General features: G+C 40.6%; 3 protein-coding genes across 6 annotated transcripts; 2 read left to right on the forward strand and 1 right to left on the reverse strand.

Moving 5' to 3' along the window:
* Positions 1 to 98: 98 nt before the first annotated feature.
* LOC111584778 (heme oxygenase-like) lies at positions 99 to 2,537 on the reverse strand. The gene is made up of 6 exons (XM_023294029.3): positions 2,432 to 2,537; positions 2,211 to 2,264; positions 1,672 to 1,783; positions 1,343 to 1,558; positions 710 to 982; positions 99 to 591 (listed from the first exon to the last, which is right to left on the reverse strand). Exons 2-6 carry the CDS (start codon positions 2,255 to 2,257, stop codon positions 397 to 399), a joined length of 843 nt encoding a protein of 280 aa, XP_023149797.1. The 5' UTR covers positions 2,258 to 2,264; positions 2,432 to 2,537; the 3' UTR covers positions 99 to 396.
* A 3,023-nt stretch (positions 2,538 to 5,560) lies between these two features.
* On the forward strand, positions 5,561 to 13,362 carry LOC111584783 (uncharacterized). 3 transcript variants are annotated; one of them, XM_055010044.1, is made up of 8 exons: positions 5,561 to 5,692; positions 9,011 to 9,151; positions 9,539 to 9,578; positions 10,020 to 10,129; positions 10,808 to 10,864; positions 10,949 to 11,320; positions 12,056 to 12,178; positions 12,316 to 13,362. In XM_055010044.1, the coding sequence occupies exons 2-8, from the start codon at positions 9,011 to 9,013 to the stop codon at positions 12,358 to 12,360; spliced, it is 888 nt and encodes a 295-aa protein (XP_054866019.1). In that variant the 5' UTR covers positions 5,561 to 5,692; the 3' UTR covers positions 12,361 to 13,362. The 3 variants fall into 3 exon arrangements, with proteins under 3 accessions (XP_054866019.1, XP_054866018.1, XP_054866020.1); XM_055010043.1 differs by having other exon boundaries at positions 10,808 to 11,320; XM_055010045.1 differs by lacking the exon at positions 5,561 to 5,692 and having other exon boundaries at positions 9,022 to 9,151; positions 9,519 to 9,578; positions 10,808 to 11,320.
* Positions 13,363 to 13,517: 155 nt separating this feature from the next.
* LOC111584782 (uncharacterized) lies at positions 13,518 to 19,376 on the forward strand. 2 transcript variants are annotated; one of them, XM_023294034.3, is made up of 8 exons: positions 13,519 to 13,667; positions 14,695 to 15,029; positions 15,267 to 15,377; positions 15,816 to 15,938; positions 16,343 to 16,733; positions 16,852 to 16,911; positions 17,044 to 17,390; positions 17,580 to 19,376. In XM_023294034.3, exons 2-8 carry the CDS (start codon positions 14,697 to 14,699, stop codon positions 19,167 to 19,169), a joined length of 2,955 nt encoding a protein of 984 aa, XP_023149802.2. In that variant the 5' UTR covers positions 13,519 to 13,667; positions 14,695 to 14,696; the 3' UTR covers positions 19,170 to 19,376. The 2 variants fall into 2 exon arrangements, with proteins under 2 accessions (XP_023149803.2, XP_023149802.2); XM_023294035.3 differs by lacking the exon at positions 16,852 to 16,911 and having other exon boundaries at positions 13,518 to 13,667.
* The last annotated feature ends 1,624 nt before the right edge of the window (positions 19,377 to 21,000 follow it).

Genomic DNA, 21,000 nt, shown 5'->3' on the forward strand with positions numbered 1-21,000 from the left:
TGGACCCTCAACATCAGGAGTGTCATGCCCATTACAGCACAATAGCATATGAGAACACAGAACTCACAAACACAAACACAATTATAAGAGAAAAGGCATTTTCTTTACAAAAGTTTTATTAAAAAGGTGAAATATTTACAGTATTTAAAGGACGTGTATTGCACATTATAATACACACTGCATATCAGTGTTACAGAATTAGAATTCAAAAGTCACTACACTTAATGTACATATGTAAAAATGTGGTTCTCCTGTTAAATTACACAACTATTGCTGTTGATTTGAGACTATTAAACATGTACATGATTATAATCAAGTCATGGTTTTACAAAGTGTTACAGTGCAAAAGCAAAGATTTAAAAACTGTTCTTTCCATAAAGTTTTAGAGAAACATCTCTATAAAGCATAGATTCCCACACTGACAGTAGCCAAAGCCACAAAGAATCCCAGAACCATCCTGAGCAACGGGGACGAGCTGATCAGGGTTCCTGGAATCTGGAACCCCTTCGCATTAACTGGCTTGGAGTGTGTTAAACAGCTCTGTAGATTGTTTTCAGTGACACTCAGCAGCTTCTGTAAATCATCAAAGACCTGCAAAACAAAGGAATTCATTTCAATCAGCTGCTTATGGCTACATAGAAAAACTGCAAGAGCAAAGGATGATTTTGTAAGTTCAGCTATTCTAAAAGTGACTGTCTCTCCTTCTTACCTGAATGTTGAACTCGAAGGCCCTGACAGCCTCTTCCAGCACACCGTTCCTCTCCTCCTCCGTCAGCTCCACGCTGTTCATTCGGCTTCGATAGAGCTGCTTGAACAGGTTGGGGCTGGACACACCAGGGAAGGCAAAGAAGGACAGACCCTCGCTGTTTTTCAGCCCCATGGACTTCTGGGCAATTCGCCCAAGAACCTGCCCTCCAGACAGATCACCGAGGTACCGGGTGTAAGCATGGGCGAGCAGAAATTCAGGATTTTCTTTACCAATCTGAAAAAAAGCAGGGATGAGCCTTAAATCACCTAGCAGAGAAAAAAACTCTGTACAATATCAATTTCTTCTACATAATATGTGAATCTGTGCAACATTAGTATTTTTTACTGATGGAAAAATCTTGGTAATAACCTTGTGTTTCAACGTATAGATACGTGCAATATCATCGTTTTCTACATCCAGAGGAATATGTGCAATATCTGAATTTCCACATGTGGAGGAATCGATGCAGTATCAACAGTACTTAAATGGATTTCTTGTTTGTGTTTATTTTTCTACCAATATCCCTACACTTTTGGACTTTCCCCTCTTGCTCTTGTCTTATCTGTACCATATGTATGATAAAATGCAACATACCTGTCTGAGTCTGTGGCAGTATCTTTTGGTAGCTGCAGGAACAACAATCTTCTCTCTCCAGTCCGGGCCGTAGAAGTATTCTAGGTCTTTCTCGATGGACTCCAGTCTGGCCAGTTCAGCAGGGAAGTAAATAGGTGCGACACCAGGATGGTTGGAGTTCCTGTCCAGCTCTTCCTCCAAAGCCTGGTAGATCTCATACAGCGAACACAGGAGGAGCTGAAGACGAGGAGGAGGAGGAGAGGTGGTGTCAGACAAAAAGGTGTTAGATGTCAGGATCTACCAAAAAGTAACATTATCTATAACCACATTTGTGCAGTGCTATTTATTACCTTATATTGTGGAAGTGTGACTTTTCCTCTCTGGAAACTCAGCATCAGTTCTGTGTTTTCTGCTCTGACGTGACTCTCCTTCGTCACCTTTTTGATCTGTTCGGACAGATCCCTGAGAGAGGAAATGAATCACAGTCAATACAGCAACTTCAACTTTAAATGTGTTGAAACAAAATCTACACACTTTGTCACAATTGACTGAAAATAATTAAGGGCATGAGCACAATCTGTTTAAGAAACATATAGAGTGAATCTGGGTCTTTAAAGTACATTACATTACATGCATACAACGTGTGAGTAACTAAACTATAGGTGTTGATTTAACATGCTACTGATAATCTTCACAAGCACATATTGGAATGTTGCTACACTTATATCAACATGACCAACTAAATCTAACCTAAAACAAAAACTAAACTAAAAAAAAATATATAATAATTAATCAGTATTCTAGAACTATGTCATAGATGGATATGAAGTGTGCATGAGTTAGGAAAGAGGTTTTATTGATACAAGAAATCACAGCATCTCAATCTTACCTGTCAGTCATCTGCTCTGCTGCTGTTTGAGTCTTCTCAGTTTCCATTCCGGCTCTGAAAAAAGTAAAGATGTCAGACAGGCGCTTTTGCTGGCTGTAAATCATCTTCCAGAATGGTTACCAACACCATTTGGGTATTGAGGAGGTGAAAAATGCCAGGAAGAGGTCATAGAGTTTAAAGTATGGTCCACAATAGCAGTGTAAATACTGTGTTGTACTCACCGGTTGGTTAGGATGAAATCCTTTAAGTCTGATAGTTTGGGCTATGTCCTCGTTGTTTCCTCTCTGGATGTCCAGAACAGTTGGTGCTCTGTGTGCCTCCAGTCGTCTTCTTCTTTTATACGCTCCATGTCTGTCTCCTCCCCCAGCAGCACAATGAAAACAGGAACTCCTACTCACTGAACCTCAGCTAAACATGATATGGCAACTTCAGCAAAAAGAAGGAGGAGGGACTGAGAGTTAACATGATCCAGCAACTTTGGAAAAATTCAGAGGGAGGGACTGCAGGAGTTAACATGAGTAAGTGATTCAGTAAAGCCCTGGAAAACCACAGGAGGAGGAGGAGGAGGAGGAGGAGGAGGAGAAGGAGGAGGGCCAAGCGCTAAACATGACTGTGCAGCTTGAGATTCCAAAGTTGAACCACAGGAGAGGAGGAGCAGAGTCTAAACATGACTGTGTGAGTTTCTGAAGTGAGGAAGTGTTGAAACAGTGACTAATAGTTGATAGAAACAATCACATGACTGGATCAAGACAATATGCCAGCTGTTCGTTTCATTAGAGCCACGAACAAGTTCAGCCACAAAGTTAGATTACTGACAAGTCTATCAAAATTCAAGTCCAATGACAAAGTTTCAGTTCAGTTCAGCAGAGCAGGAAGTAACACTGAGGGTTCAGAGAGGACATGGACAGTGGAGCCTGTTAGAATTATGTTAAAATATGTGCTGCTTTCTATGAGTTTGGCCATACTTGTTTTAACTTATCATAAATCTAGCAAATATAAATTGTTAGTGTATCACTCTTAGTAATAACATCTTAAGCTATCAACTTCAGTTCACATTTCTGTAACTATTAGAAAACTAATCCAGCTAATAAGAAGAACATGGTTGCATCCGTATTGTCTCATATGGCTCTCAAATCACAACACACTTGGATGTTTAATCTGACATCCATCCCTGACAGTGACATGCTGCAAAGTTTAAAAAAAAATACCTGCAGTACAACAAACTGTATGTGAACGAAAGCAGATAGACACCTGAGCATTGCACGTATATGTGATCATCTCATTCTCAAACAATGGCTGCTAGCATGATGCTCTAGTAGGGGCTTTCCACCGGGGTGAAGCCCGTTCGGAGTCGGAGCCGGTGCCCGACTTGGCGCCGGTTTTTTGTCTTTCCACCACTGGAGCTGCGGCTCCGGGCTCCAAAAACTGGGGCTGTTTCGGGCACCAACTCGTTGCTGGGCCAGAGTGGGCCAGAGTTGGCCAGAGTTGCGAGCCGAGCACGTCACGGGCAGGGGGCGGGGTTACGGTGACCGACGATCAACGGCGGAAACACAGAACCGCCATTTTTAAAAAAAAAAAAACAACAGCGGTGAAGCTGCAGCTGTCGTCCTGAGAAGACAACGTTTTGGAAACGGATAATGGAAAACAAGAGCAAGCAGTGGACGGAGGAGGAGACCCAGTGCTTCCTGGCACTGTGGTCTTCAGCTGAGGTTCAGGGAAAGTTGGATGGAGCCACAAGGACGAAGCCCATCTTCCAGGGAATCCAGCCGATATGGAGGCACAGGGCTACCAGCGAAGCCTTGACCAGCTGCTAAACAAACTAAAAAGGTTTTTTTTAAAAAAGAGTACAGAGACCAGAGGAGGGAGCTGGGACGAAGCGGCAGCGGAAGGCCAAAAAGGAGTCCACATTTTGAGTTACTGGACTCTGTGCTTGGAGACCGGCCGGCTAACCAAGTCACCCTGAACTCAGCCGCAGCCACGCTGGACTTGAGGCCGCAGGACTTGCCGACACCCGCTCCTGAAACTGGTAAGTCTTATTTCTCAAACATCGGCTGTAAACTCGCCAAGAATATGCCAGCTACAATAGTCCCACATGAATATTATGAATGCTACGCCGGCTAACGTAGTATGGACACTGGATATATATATATAAGACAAGAGCCTCTGTTCAACCTGGAAGCAGAGCTTTGTGCCATTCAGCCACCAGAGCAGCCTTAAATGAAGGCAGTGATGTTGGTTGATATGGCCTGATTTGTAGCTCACACTCTCTAAATTCATCCCAAAGGCGTCGAGTTCAGTGCTCCATGCAGGCCGGTTAGGTGAATCCCTTTTGTCTAACTGCTGAAGCAAAATTGAAATCACACTATTGTCTTAATAATTCAATTCAGTTTTATTAGTACAGCCAAATCATAACACATGGCATCATCTCAAGGACACATTAAGGTCAAGACCTTGCAGTATTATAGAGATAAACCTAAGTTTACCCCTTATAGCAGATGACAGTGAACTCCTTTTTGACAAGAAGAAAATTCCAAAAGAACGTGTGTCAGGTTGGGCAGCGGAGAAGGAAAAATTTCACATTAAAACTGACTAAGATATCAGAGGAGCATAAACATACAGTTACAGCACCTGTGATCACTGACACAAAACTGAGTACATCTGTGGTTTCCAGTTAGCATAAGGGCACAGACATGGTTTTAAAAATGAACTGTGAGCACCACAACTTTCTCAGTTTTGGACCTGTGAGCTGTGTCTATTTGCATGCCTGCATCATGGCTCCACAGTGAACACCAATGGAATTGAAAAATATGACTGTGAGGCTTCATAAAGGCAGAAAGGGATAAAGGGAGATCTGTGACCAAAGTGCTTCAGCCTTGGCTTGATAAATGGAAATTGGACTTTCTCTGACAACTCAGACAGTGTGAGGAACATTGCATAAGGACAGCTACTTGCTGTGTCAGTGCAAAAGATCTGCCGGAGATGAGATAAGAATCTCAGCAATGAAGCTCAGTAATGAATCTCACTAGTGAGTTTCCACTGTTTTCAACAAATTTTAATTCTGCACAATACTCTACTGCTCTGCTTAAAATAAATTATATAGCTTTAGGATAAAACTGTTTTTTAATTATTGTCCATTTTAAGTGGCATCACACATCGTTGTATACTGTTTGGATATGGATATCAATATATATTAAGACAGATCTGTGGAAATTGTCTCGTCAAATATAAGGAATGGAAATTTTAAAGCATAAACAAAGCCTGCAAACCCTGCATTCACATCTCATGTCAATAAACACTTGTGACCTTGAACTGCAGACTGTTGTGCATCAGCTGAGCTCGATGGAGCAACAACTGGCCACGTATTATGTCATGAGGCGTCCCTTCAGCTTAACGTGACTCAGCACTGCAGGGAGGGAGGGAGTAAACGTGAGTCAGCAGCTTCAGCGCCTCCACACGGACTGCAGACACTTACGTGAGACACAGTGAGTTAATCTGAGTGAGACATTTGTGAGAGAGATGAGATTGAGGTGTTTAGTAGACCCTGCTCGCTTCATGTTAGCATGTTGTTAGTCATAACGTTAGCTTTTAGCCACTTTCAGACTGTGAATATGGAGACGTGTTCGGTTTGTCCAAACTTACTGTTTTCGTTTGTTCTAGATAAAAATGAGTCAGAAGTCAGAATGGGTGGCGTGCCAGTTCCAGGTGTACTCGGTGTTATTAGAAACACAAGTCCTGATATTGTGAAGCTAATTAATAACTTGTTCATCATTACGTTTAGCGAAACTCAGCCGCTGAAACATCGCGATATGTTCCGTTTGTCCAAACTAACAGAGTTTACATCGTTTTAGATTAAAAATGTGACACTAAAACACGAAAATCTAGTATTTGGAGTGAGGCAGATACGTCCAAGTTTAATGAGCATATTTTTAAATAATAAAGTCCCACTCTTGTGCACTTACTTGTTAGCTTGTTCTTCATCATAACATTAACGTTTATCCACTTCCAGAAAAAAATCACAACATGTTTAGTTTGTCCAAACTCACAGTGTTCCCATTTTTAAAGGTTAGAGTTTAACTCAAACTTTGGAAAATCTGCAGTTGGACAGACCGTTCCAAGTGCACAGTGCTATTACAAATATTTCTCTTGTGAAGCCAATTAGCTTCACAAGAGTAATGTTTATTCTATAATAAATGCTAGTTAGCTTATTGTTTGCCTTAACGTTTAGCCACTTTCATACACTGAAACATCGCGATATGTTCAGTTCGTCCTAACTCATCAAAGTCTGACTCAGAAGGTGGAAATCTAATATTTGGAGTGAATTAGAATATTTCAGTATTACTCAGTATTCTTGTGAACATTAAATTCCCACTGATATGCAGCTAAGTAACCCTCAAAACTAATATTGTTGCTTGGTTTACTCATCTGCTAGCAAGGCCTCGTTTACCAACACGTAGTTAGCTTTAGCCACCTCGTGTTTTGTTTGCTAACAGTGACATTACTACAGTCCTTTAAAATAATGTGGGAATTAGGGTTAATTATTAGTTCACTTATTCAGGTGTGAGTGTCACTATTTTCAACAATTGGTCTGTAGAATGAAGGTGTGGAAAGTTCATTTAACCCTCATTATCAGTTTGACAGAAATCTTAACTACACACTTTGCATTCAAATGGGACTACAACCTACTGCATATTTATAATGAAATGAGCTTTGAGCTAAACTTCAATACCTGAATTATTTCCAAATTAGTTTTGGTCTCCGATTTTCATTATTTATTTATCTCCTTGATATTTTCCTGATTAATCTATATGCTAATCAGCTCTAAAATGTCAGCAAATAGTGACAAATCCTTGTTTAAAATCCCTACGGATTAAAGTCTTTAAATATCCAATTTTGTCAGAAAAATTGTCCAGATATTTAGTATGTGTGACAAGGAAAATCATGAAATCCTCATATTTGACAAACGTGAAAGTAAAACAAAAAACCTTACAACCAGAAAATGTAAAAAATGAATAAAAGTTGATTATTCAGTAGTTCACAAAGGTTGAGCTGCACCTATGAACTGTCCTTTGTTTGTCTTCGTCTCTGGTGCAGTAGTCTCGGAAAACACAGTGCAACAAAGGAGGACTCAAACGGCACAAAAACAAGGAGTTCAGACTGAAGAGGTCTTTTAATATTTATACTTAATACATTTCAGGACTGTACAGAGTGTATAATAATGCACAAAGCATGCCATAGTAGCCATCTCACATAGATTATGAATAGACAAACATAGCATTTGTGCTGATCCTAAATCAGCTCTTGCAAGACATTTTGCAACAAGTCAGTCGTTTTATTTAGGATTTAGCATACTGTGGTATTTACATACTGATTCCAACTCGTGGCAGTGGTAATGTGTGGACCACATTTGAGTTCAATGTGAATGTAGGAATATCACCTACCTGAAAATGCTACACCCTAGTGGCCTAAATGAGGAATTGAACATGACCTGTTTTTTTGGGACTATTTTGTGTACCAGTGGGTGCTATTTAAAGTGCAACAGCTAAGATTTGTATGTGTATATGTATGAGTTAGTGCAGAAGAGTGTGCTATTGCTGTGAAACCACTGTAATGTGTTTGGCATGACCTGACCTGCTGGCAGTTGGCTTCATGTGTGTTTAATCAAGCGCTGATCATTGATTATTTGCACCTGTAGTGTAACCACATACTGGGTGACTCACCGTGCAGGTCTCAGAACCAGAAACACTCTGTTGCTCCCTGAGGGGAACTTGCTTATGCTGCAGTTGCCCCTATTCAAAGTCAGAAACATAAACGGTACAAAATATATAGATAAACATAAGTACAAAATATGAACTAAAAATACAAACACAAGTAGAAAAATATGACCTAAAATGTAAAGTTAAGTAGAGACAGTACAAGCATAAACGTAAAATGTGAGTGTACACTGAGCAAAATCCAATTGACAACATGGACTGAAACATATGCACTTTTTGCAGTTTTTTACTGTCAGTACTGCTCTGTAATGTATCAAATTGTTGCCCTAAAGAGTCTAAAAATACAGATATATGGTAGTTTCTCTTAAACTCATGGGAAAATCATGTCACACCATGAACAAACTAATGATTATTTTCATTATCTATTAGTCTGATGAATATTTTCTCCAGGAATCAGTCAGCTGTTTGGTCTCTAAAATGTGAGAAAAATGTGAAAAATATTTTCCTTGTTTTGTCCAGGGGTCTTCAGTTTGCTGTCATGAAGGAGAAAGGAAACTAGAAAATATTTACGTTTAGGACGCTGAAACCACAGAATTTACAGGGTTTAAATTTTTTTTTAACATCAAAGTATTCTCAAACTGATTAAGCGATTAATCAAAAGCGTTAACAACTAATTGATTCATTATTGCAACTCTGCGGCAGATTTAATGACTCCAGGTGCATAAATTCGATTATTTATTAATGCAAAAACTAATTTAATTGTTCATTCTAGTCAGTTTTCAGCTTTTAAACTCTTAGATTTTAAATTCATTTAAATTAAATTTTGTTTTTTAAAAATGCCTTGTTTGATCCAAAGATTTTACAATCCAGACTTCAATCTAAGTTCATTTTTTTGTTCTATATGGAAGTCCTCCTTTGCTGTACAAAAGCAGTTATTCAGAATCAGAATAGTTGTGGAATAATTTTCTTTCAATTGAGTATCTTAATCTGCTATAATTACAATCTCAACTATAGCTAAGACAATTTACTCAATTATACTCAACATTTCCACTGTCTTAATCACTGCTACTCTCACTGCTGTCTGTGTAGATGGATGGTGAAGCAGACACACCGATTGGATGCAGCCAGAGAGAAAACAAAAGGTCATACAAAGACCTTCTGATAGATGAAGAGGGCTTGGAGGAAGCCAAGTCAGATGCAGAGGAACAAATCACCAAAAGGCCTCACAAGGTAGACTGCATTTTACATACCGTCAGCACTGACATGTTCCATTTTGGTGACAGTGTTTATTAATTTGCCTATTGTAGATATTGAAATACTAATATGTACAGACTGTTCAATTTGATAAGCACTGTTGCATATGCTGCGTATAAAACTGTGAAGATTATTGTAACATATTCAATACGTTGTGGCTGCCTTTCTTGCTCTCCACTAACTTTAACAAATCTTTTTTTTTTCAGTTTCCCAGTTATCGTAAATGTATTTTCAATGACTATTACTTTATCATGATGACAGTTGTTGTTTTGAGCAAAATATTGGTTTATATAATGACTGCTTGTATGTCCTATATTGAGATTTCTTGCCTTAAATGTGGTAGGTTCATATTAACCTTTTCAGGAACCAAAGGGCTCCCCAAACAAGAAGATGAAACATACAGGTAAGAAGTAAGTTTATAGTGTGATGGTGGGATTACTACGCTCCAACTAGCTGTAAAGTTTTTGTTTTACGATGCAATTAAATTTAGTAGTCGTAGGTAAATGTGTGTAAAAGTGCAGAGGTAGGACATTTTAGTCGATAAAAATGATTCATTATTGTGATTGTTGTCATACAGCTATGATTACTTTGAATTCTTTTCACATTACAGCAAAAGGGGCAATATGCATAAAATCCATTTCATAGTGTGTTATCGAAATATATAGTATAGATTGTAATGCACTTTCTGGTGATAAAATGTATACATAATGTGTAAATAACATAACTAGGTGGAGATGTTAGTTTTTAGCTTAACCGGTGAAAAATTTAACTAATGATGTTAATTTAGGACAAATTTATTTTGTCTTATGGTATATGTTGTAAAACTGCTCAAATCTAAATGTAGATGATACAACAGCTTACCCTGAACTACATGGAGCAGAGTCCTCGGGTTTTGCCCCTGCATATCCAATTTGTGTGTCACAACACTTATGGACAATGAAAGGAGAAGAAGAGGTAAGATAACAGATAGGATCTATGAAAACTGTATCAGACAAATTCCACTCTGTAAGTTTAAATTACTGAGTGTCAGGATTAAAGCATATACCAATAAGAGAAGCACTCAGAGAGCGCAGTACTCCGCCAAGCCTGCTCAGTCGTATGATTTTCGATGGATGAAATCTTGAAAAAATTTGTGGCAGAAATCACGGCACTATAGAATGTGGCCATTTAATATAGATGTACCCACAAACAAAATGACTTTACACTGAGCACAAGTGTGTGTTAGGCATGTGTACGTTATGTACGGATACCGAATTGCGTGACCTAAACATGTAGCGGGCTGCAGGAATTGATGGGATTCGGAAACATCCCTACAGTTTAATCAGTTGTTCCTTGTATCATTTCCGACGGATAAGTCTGCACCGGTCGTTTTGTAGTAGGATTGCAATTACGTGACCGTCAGCAGGGAGCTGACGTAGTGTTCACTTGTTGCCGTGGTTACAGTGATGCCGTGCCGCGATTTCGCAATGATACAGAAATCTTTAACAAATCCATGGATCCAGACTATAAGCCGCATCACTGCCAAAGAGACTGTTTTTCTCAGAATGATTGAGCCATACAAACCCTCAGCTTGCTCCAGTGATTTCTTCCTTTGCTTCCCACCTCATGACTACTGTCAACTCTTTCTGATAGAATATGCAAGACAACTTGTTGCATCCAGGTTGCACAGCAGAGGGCAGCACTGCCCAGGTAATTGTACATTTTTGTCTACTGCCAAATTCATTCCTGATTTTCTTTGTATCATCACTATTTTTACCTTTCTATTTGTCCCAGAGAACATCAAGTCCCATGTTGGAGTACAGGGTGTATTTAGATAACCAGCACAACATGGCAGACCGTCACGTGAACAGAACTGTCAGTACTTCTGTCCCTCCAGTCAGAGATGGGTCTTGTCTGTCTGTACCCATTCCTGGTTCAGTGACAACCACTGCTACTACAGTGAGCTCCAGGGTGTCTAGTTTCATGACGGACACCTGCGGTCCCACTGGCTCTGTGTGTGATGTGATCAGTTCAGCCTGGAACACATTCAGCTCCACATCCAGGAGTCTTCACCACTCTGACCAGGATCCTGTCAGTGCTGCAGCTCACCTGCACCTCCTGGGCGAATCTTTGTCCCTCATAGGACTCCATCTTCAAGAGACAAATGTGAGCACATTTAATATAGAATAAATAAAAACACAGAGCTTGACGCCTGTTTAAAGGAAAATGTCAGTTTTTTGAGCCAGGTGTATTCCCATTAAGGAGGCTGTTGTGAGTTTGCAGGGCATCCTGACTTTGCACTCTGTTGCACAAATTCTGTGAAATGATAGTCTGTAATGTATATCGGGGCAAAAAGTGCAAACTTCCTGCAGTTTTCAAAAAAACTGGATTTTTGCATGAATCACTAAAATTATTTTTTGTGTCTGACCAAAGTACACACAGGAATGAATTTGTGACTGCTCCATATTGCTTTATGAATGCTATTACATGTTCCTTATCTTGTTCTGTTTAGCTTTCCATTTGATCATGAACTTGTCCTCTGGCACAGTTGCAGAACAAATGTCAATGTGCTTGTCGGGAAAAAAATCCAAGTGTGAATGAGTGAAAACAGCAGCTCACTGCACCCCATAGCTGGCATTAATCAAACTAATGTAACTCCAGAGAGTCAAGTGGATTATTGAGGACAAAGGTACAGTGTGAGCAAGATGGGGTTGAAATAATATAAGTATTGTATAGTACTAAAATGCAATAAAATGACGGTTTACTTATGACTCCTGAAATATACCTGTTGTCTTAACAGACAGGCTTTAGGATCAGGAGGAGCATGGTTCAGCTCGCCTCTGGAGAGTTGGCAGCATATTTGCTGCATTAAGAGTCATTCAGGTCTCTGTGTCTCTACAGAAAATGGTGTGTATGTCAAGCGGCTTCTCTCTCCTCTTGGATTCGCTGCTGTGTGCTCTGGCTCCACTGATCTGCCTCACCGCCCAGATACCTGAGCTGAAGAGCTGCACACAACACACACTGGTGAGCAATGCAGCAACTCAACAGTGCATACACACCAAATACTTCACATCCTGTGCATTCATTCACACAAGTGAAATGACTAGTGCTAGTGTGTGATTTGCTGAGAGGAGTCATATGTGTTCATTCTAATTATTAAGGGTTCTACTCTGGAGAACATTGCTTATGTGATGCCTGGACTGTGACTGAAGACAGAAGACCCCACTGGTTGTATATGACAAAGCCCCATTAGTTTACACGTGGGAAATAAGTTTAATCAGATTTATTTTGTTGTAAGACAATATTTGCACTTTGCGCTATTTATTTTTGTAAGGATTATTTTTGTTTAATAGGGGACTTTTTTGATTTGCATTACTGATTTAATTAAAATATATTTTTGAACATTCAATAACCAAACTTTCTTTTGTTCATTTGAACAGAGACTCAGACATCATGTGTCACTGGAAAACATTAGCAGTGTTTGGTTTATTCACAGTGGGGCTTAGCCATCAAAAGGTTTTGGTGCAGACACCTCAACAATACAACCATTATATTTATGCTTTGATATTGTGTTTACACATTATATAACATTACATATTTACTTAAGACTGATTCAAAAGTTCTGGAAAAAAATACAAGAAGCTTAGACAACAAATATTTGTTGTGACACAGAAGCCACTAATTTCTAGGACTGGATCCAAATATCCAAATATCCGAATATTCGGTCATGACTGTGGTATCCGAATATTTATTTTGAGATCCGAGTATTCGGATCCTCCCCCACCCCCGTCAGATCTCATTTCTGCATTTAAGACTTTATTTATGAAGTGTTTTGTAAGACGTTTATGAGGGCCGTTATCGGTAATTGCTCCAATAATCAATACATTTAATAGCTGTGATTATATAAAAGGATCTGAAGAACTGATGGATTATGCTTCAAATTCTACAGTTTGTAGAAAAAAAAGTGCAAAGTACTATTGTGAGAATTCCTATCCGAAGGCGTCACAAGCAAAGTGACGTTCATCTTTGATTTATTCTGTCTTGTAAAGTTGTCATGTTAGTTTGTTAAATGCCTTCACGCCTGACTCGGCATGGCAACAAAGTATTTCAGCAGTGTTAACCGGCTGTAATCCTTAGCAGCGATAAACTATGAAGGACAGCTCCTTTGACAGACATCAATGAGTTCTGACACGTCATAGGTGTGTCAGATAAAACTAAGTCAGAATGATTCACATGTGTCCTGATTATACCTCCTCCGCCCCACCGTGGAATGCTTAGCAGCCCACAGACAAAAAAAACCTGTTGTGAACAAAAAATATAGTGTGTGTACGTGTATTCAAAGCTGGGCGTGGTAACCTCCCTCACACCGCCAGCCTCACCTGAGCTGGCAGCTTCGTAGCAGTCGACTGGGAACCGACATGCACTGATATTGTCTGGATCAGAGATGCAGTTCAGTGCCAGCTGAACAAACAGACATTACATGAATGCAGCTTTAAAGACTTCAAACATTTAAGTAAGTACTTTTCTTACTTTTTCAATAATGCTTCTGTTTACAAGACTCTAGGTAGATGTAGTATCTTAATATCAGTAATAATTGTCACAGCTAATTGTTAATTTAAGGTGATCCTGCTAAGTTTCTTGGCCATATTACTGTTGATGTTTTAAGAATTCAGCTGGTGCCATGTAGTGCACTGTCTGAAGAAATGGTTTCAGTGTTATGGCAGTTTTGAGTAAACACAAACTGTTCGGTAATAGTTTATGTCTAGTTTATGTTTTTTCATCAGCTTGTGTGCTTATTATGTTCTTGAAATGCTGAACTGATATGTGATGTGAAACTGTACTTCCAATACCGTATGTTCAGCCTTTATTTTTGTGTGCTTTTGTAGGTGGATGTGTTTAGCAACTGTTTGCATATCAGTAAATATAACAGAAGAGGCAGAATGTAGTTTGACAGGACTGGCAAGGTGTGGCGTATCGAGTACGCTGAGAAAAAAAGAGATGCGGTTAAAACCGAGGAAAGGCTCCAGTGACATAAAAGCTTCAACAAGTGAAAGCGCAACCATTATCAATTACCAGAGTTGTTGTTATTTCATGTACAGTGGGACAGATTGACCACGGAGCAAAGTATTCCCTGTCCAGCAGTAAAAGAACACTAATGCTATTGGAACAACGAGGAAAAGTTATCACAAATTCTCTGTGTGACGTTTTACAAGTTACAAGCCTATATAATAGATCTTCTGGAAATGATTTCATTATTATATAATTAGATAATGTAATAACACTTAAAATAATTAAATAAAAAAATAAATCTACCCAGTAAAGGCTGTCCAAGTAGTAAAGTCATCTGCTTTTCCAGTTTCATTGGTTCATTGGTTTAAGTTTTATTTATGGCTAAAACCACATGTATAAAAATGCCACCTCAGTTTTGATTAGTTTGTGTAGCTCCCTACCAAATTGCACCAGTAATATTTTAATATTTGAACCTGAGTCATATTAATTAAACACATCTGACCCCATCTTCTGCTCCTCTCTCTTGCCAGCTATGAGTGAACGCTACAGAGAGAGCTACTATGGGTCCTCACCCCCAGACCTGAGGTTGATTCTTTTGGGGAACATCGGATGTGGAAAGACGTCATCAGCAGACACTATCCTGGGCCAGCTGTCCAACGTCACTCCTAATGCTGCTAGGAGCTGCCAGCTGCGACAGGGCTTCACTGAGGGCAAGAATGTAACCCTGGTGGAGGCACCAAGATGGTACTGGAACGGTGGCAAGATGGAGGACAATGTCAAAAAGGAGACAGAGCGGGCAGTGACTCTAGTAGCTCCAGGTCCACATGCTATTCTACTGCTAGTACCTGTTAGCCAATTCACAGAGGTTAGTCTACGTTTTTCCCTCCAGCTGTGCTTTGTTTTAACTTGTGCAATCCATTGACGGCATCTGGTGTTTTCTAATGTTGAAAAGCTTTGATCAAACAAACTGCAATGAAGAAAATGAAGCTAGTATACAATATGAAGATTTTTTTGAACACATCTGTTTATCAAACATGGCATCACAGAGAATTTATCAGTTAAATTCCGAGTTTTTCTTTTCTTCTTTCCCTTTCGTTTCCAGATGGAGGGTCTTGTCCCTGCATTGCTGGCGGAGGTGTTTGGTGAAAAGGCACTGGATCACACTCTGGTCTTGCTGACCTGTGGGGACTACCTGATGGGAAGAACAGTGGAGGTATTACAGATGAACACCTACCCCCTGTTTTGGGTCATCTTGTAGGAAGATAAACTTTCTTAATCCCTCACTGGGGAGTTTACATGTTACAGCAGCTAGTTACAAATGAGGTAGAAGGAAGCAAGACAAGAAATACAAATGTATAATAAGGCATATATATAATAAGGACTATGTACATCGTTCATATGTACAGATGTACATAATGAATATACATATGGATATGTGCTGGTATGACATAATGAATTTGGTGTTTACTTTGGAAAACTCAAATTTTGGTGCATGATTGCCTCTCCTACTTCCCACCTATTGGATGTTGTTGCAGTATTTCCTCCCCTTTCACTGAGTCGAATTTGGACAAGTCGCGTAAAGTTATGAAACCAGGAGCCTGGCAGACCGCTGCATGTCTAAATTTGCTCAAGCCACTTTGTTTTCCCACAGGAATACCTGCAAAACGAACACCCAGGCCTGAGGCAGATGATTGAGTGTTGTGGGGGAAGGTACCACGTCGTCAATAATCGTCAGCGGCAGGACAGGGAGCAGGTCCAGGAGCTGCTTAATAAGGTAAGAATGCAGATTTTTCTCACACTTTTTGGCATGTTTGTTAATAGATCCTACAGTTGAGTCAGTTTTGATTTATATTTTGTGGTTTTAATTTCAGACTTTTAACATTTTCTAAATGAAAAATTAAGTTTTATTCATTCTGCTTGTGTTAGAGCTGTTTGTTTCCTCTGAGACAGCTGCTGAGCATTCATGCTATTTTTCCCAGCACCACCCTATTTCACAATCATAACCTCACACCCAACTGCAGTCAGGACTGGTTTAGGAATTAATGATCACTTGAACTGCACTATAACTTTGGCATCTCACAAATGAGGTTAATTTCAGAAAAAGCACCTACAGTCACATTTCCAATTGCAGTGTCAAATTTTTGCAGGTAAAATCATTATTGTTTGTCTATGTAACAGGTAGACAACATGGTGCAGAAAAATGGGGTGTACTACATGAAAACAGCCCAGGAGAGAGACCTGGAAAAACGGGTCAAAGACCGAAAACGAGAACTTATGGAAAGTTACAAAGCTCAAAAAGAAGAGAAAAGAAAGACTTTCGTATCTACAAGCATCCCAAACACAGAAATCCTCAATAAAGGAGAGGAGAACATCAGCTACTTGGAGAGCAAGAGGAGAAGAGAAGAAATGGAGAGGAGAAGAGAAGAAAGAGAAGAAATGGAGAGAAGAGTGAATGTGAGCCAGGTCTCTAATGGGCTTCATTCAACTCCAGTACCGGAGCAGCAGTCGGACTCAGAGTCGCGGGATATCAGGCAGGCAAACAGGATGCCCAGTTTCAGATTGAATGCAGGTAAATGCCAATGTATAACTAGGTTCTTCATCCCTTTTTGTACACAGATTTGTTTTGCATTAGAGTTCAAAAAAGATGGAAGTGAGTAGAGATCGTACTTACTGTTTTGTCTCCGTAGAGGGAGCTATACTCTCACAAATTCATGAGGTTAAGTCAACGCCGAAAAAGATCTCTACTTGTAAGTCACAGGACTTTACTATCTCATATGATGTCATTATCATCAACAGTTTACTCCGATGATATAAGGTATTTCTGAAGTATTTAAATGTTCTAAATTTCCACATTATTAACTCTTGATGTTTTTTTTTAGTTCATCACAGAATCAGCAGCTTTGAAGAACGATCACCTGAGGCATCTCCTACTTCTCCTCATTCATCCATCTTCTCCTCCTCTGCCGCCCACTCAAATCCAACCTTTGCAGCCTCTCCTTCTGTGCTCTCCTCATCCACCTCATCCCCATCGTACTCCTCATCTTACTCTTCCTCCTCCTCATCTTTTCCGGAGCTTCGTCTGGTGTTGCTTGGGCGATCTGGATCAGGGAAGAGTGCAGCTGGCAATGCCATACTAGGGCAGAAGGACTTCGAGTCATGTCCAGACAGCCTCACAGCGATCACTCAGGAGTGCGAGAAAAAGAAGGCACTGGTTGAAGGAAGAAGGGTTAGTGTTTGAAAAGTTATTAGGACATTATATGCATGCATAGTGTCAGTTTTCTTTCACTCATTCCTGCACATTCCATTGCCAGGACCTCAAAAATTCCAATTGTTGATGCCCTCTTCTTGTTTTGTGTCATAAAACAATACAGTCTGACAGACTTGGTTGACTATGTGTCTCCTCTCTCACCTGCAGGTGGCAGTGGTGGATACCCCGGACTGGTTCAATTCAGAATGCGCTCCAGACGAGGTGCGAGCTCAGATCTCCTCCTGCGTTGCTTTGTCCAGTCCCGGCCCACATGCCTTCCTCTTGTGTGTCCCGGTAGACCAACCTGCAAAGACCGAGCTGCAGGCACTCAGAGCCCTGGAGACTGTTTTTGGCCCCGAAGCAGTCCAGAAATACACTATGCTCCTCTTTACTTATGCAGACCGACTGAAGGAAAGCGGGAAGGCGGGAAACGACAGTGTGGAGATGTACATTGCCAGTCAGCGGGGGGATTTGTTAAAGCTTGTGGAGAAATGTGGGGACAGGTTTCATGTGATGGAGACTGGAAGAGGCGTGAGGGAGAGGAGGAATGTGGCCGAGCTGCTGGAGAAGGTGGAGCGGACAGTAAAGGAGGCTGGAGGACAGTGTTATTCTTCTCCTGCTTTCCAGGAGGCAGAGAACAAAGTGAGGCAGAAACAGGTAGAAATAGCAAGGGAGAGAAGAGGCATAAAGATGGAGCAAGAAAGAGCAGACGTTGGACAGCTCAGCTCTGAAAGGCGGGAGCTCTACTCCCATATGCAGCCTGTGGCCAAGGCAGAAGAGGAAGTGAGAGAGGATGAGATTGAGAAAACAAGGGATGAGGCAGAGATGAGTGTAAAAAACATGAATATCGAGAGCCTTCCTCCTATTACACTTTCCAGCATGTCCCCTTCACTTCTTCAGTCCATTATGGAGAAAATGGGGTCTAGTGCGAAGATGGTACCTAAGCTGTTGGCAGATGGCTCAGTGTGGGTTGGAGAGGGAGCAAAGAAGATGAAGAATAGTCCAGTGTGGGGACAAGTCGGCAGTGGTGCTCAAAATGTGCAGAAGATGGTGGTTGATAGTTCTGTGTGGGGGAAGGTGGGAGCCACTGCAGGACAAGTCTCAAAAGCAGTCGGAGATAGAGTCCCGAAGGTAGTGGTGGATGGTTCTGCCTGGGTAGGGTCTGGTGTAAAAGCAGCAGCAGCGAGTCCAATGTGGGAAAAGGTTGGTTCAGGGGCCAAATCCGGGGCCAAACTAGTGGCAGACGGTTCCAAGCGTGTTGGAGTGGGGATTGGAACCGGCGCAAAGAATTTGGCGCAGAGTCCTATGTGGGGAAAAGTAGGTTCTGGGGCCAAAACCGGAGCTAAACTGATGGCAGAAAATTCTGTGAAAGTTGGAGCTGGAATTGGTGCTGGTGCAAAGAAGGTGGCACAGAGTCCGGTGTGGGGAAAAGTGGGCTCCGGGGCAAAAGCCGGGGCCAAAATGGTAGCTGAGAGTTCAGTGTGGGAGAAAATTGGGACGACTGCTAAACAGGTGCCCAAGGTAGTGATCGGGGGTGCACTGCTGGGTCTGGTGCTTGGTGTGTTTTTGGGTGGAGTGATTGGCGGAGCTGTCGGGGCAGCGGCTGGATCCGCAGTAACTGAGGTGGGCAGACGAAAATTCAGCAACAAAGACTCATCAGAAAAGACAGATGAAGCTGCAAGGAATGTCGAGAGAGCATTGAACGACAGTGTTGACGCAGTGGTAAAACAAGGAGAGAAAGTTTTGAAAACTGAATGAAGGACTGAATGCAGCTTTTATTTAAAAAGTATAACAAACGTAAAAACATTTATTTCTTGTGAATTCCTACTGTCTGAATATGTCATTTAAAAACGGTGGCAAACACTTTCATATCTTGGTGATCACACTGTTTTCTTTTTGAATAATTTGTTTCCTCCTACTGTTTGCATGTTTCTTTGAACAGTTAATAAATGTGGATGAGTGTGACTTTTTTTGAAATGATTGCTATCACCCACACAAAATATGTTGATATTGGGTTTGGACTAGCATTATTTACAAAAATACATTTCCACATTTTGACCAAATGAACTAAAATTTGCTAAACTGAGCAAAGCAAAGTATTGAAATGCCTTTTGCTATTTGCATTTGCATGTCAAATTCTGTACAAAAATAATATATTGCAATTATTAATTTCTTAACCAATGATTTATTATTAATTCTCTTCATCACTTAACATGAGGTGTTATATAGATGCAGTTCATCGATCACTGAACTTTTTCACCTAATACTGTAATCTCTAAAGCCTTATTAAATCATATTCATTATAAAATCATTGCATCTTGTTACGTTGAGTGTTGTAGCAATTTAGCAAGTGCTTGTACAAGTAAAGCATTTTGACATAATGATGATTTTATTAATATCTTTTTCACCTTTCTACTCTGACTTTTGTTTTTCTTTTGCTGTGTCCTCATTGTCAGCAAGCTAACGCTGCTTTAGGACACAGACCTTTGAGCATTAGTCCGTACTTAGCAGCTGAAATACAGTAGAGCTACTGGTATTTCTGTGTGTAAGTGGGTGTGACTGGTGGCAAGAGGAGCTTGGCAGAGGGTTGGAGGAGGTGGGGTGGAGGCAGCAGTATTATCTCAGAGTCCCAGGCTGGCCAGCATCACCCTGCTTGGCCTCCAGTATCAGGAGGAAAGAAGGTTAACACCCCTGCTCTGTTAAATCACCGTTACAAGGTTTCATTTTCATAAATATGTTGCACATAATTGCAATATTTGTGATAAGATAAATCAAATTGTGAATTCAGGTGACTAAATGGGAACCTGAAGGAAAAGCAGGGGAAATTCACTTTGTTCAACAAGGCCTCAGTTGCATTAAAAGTAATTAAATAAGCTCCAACAGTAAACCAGCATTTGCAGTAGCACAAAACTAAAGCTCACTCGCCTGAATGGAGTGCAGCACTTTTCAGTTTTATCACTTGCACTTGTTGCACCAGGAAGCCATCTGCTAGAAAAATAATATCTGACCTGCAGATTATGCATTACTGTGTTTTCTGTTTGCTATCCTGTTCTCTCTTCCCTTTACTCTCACCACAACTGATCGCTCCCTGAACCAGGTTCTGCTGGATGTTTCTTCCTATTAAAGGTTGTTTTTACCTGCCATTGTCACCAAACAGCCTGCATTGAAGGAAGTGTTTAGATTTGTTGGGTTTCTTTTTATAATTTTACAAGTTCATTCTGAATTTACATGTTGTCATGAGTTCACTACAACTGAATTGAGCTGAAATATTGTTAAATTACTCAAATCAATGGTGTTTAATAAAAAAAAAAAAAAACACATCATCACATTACTCCTACAACATGTGTGACCCCTGCCTCAGTGTCTAATCCCCTCTATGGTTTCAGAGTGAAGCAGAGAGGGAGCAGACCAGCTTGGCACAGCAGAGGCGGCCATAGCAGCGTTGTGAAAGCAGCTCTTCCTGTTGTGCGATCCTGAAACCGGGTGTGTAGGGGTTCCCAGTGCATCCTGGTGGCTGTTTTCTCTTTCTTTTTTTTTTCCCCTCTCTACCTTCTTCCTCACAGCGGTTGCTACCCCCAACACCCATCAA

The sequence above is a fragment of the Amphiprion ocellaris genome, chromosome 4 (genome assembly GCF_022539595.1).
Source record: "Amphiprion ocellaris isolate individual 3 ecotype Okinawa chromosome 4, ASM2253959v1, whole genome shotgun sequence".
In the NCBI taxonomy this organism is placed as follows: Eukaryota; Metazoa; Chordata; class Actinopteri; family Pomacentridae; genus Amphiprion; species Amphiprion ocellaris.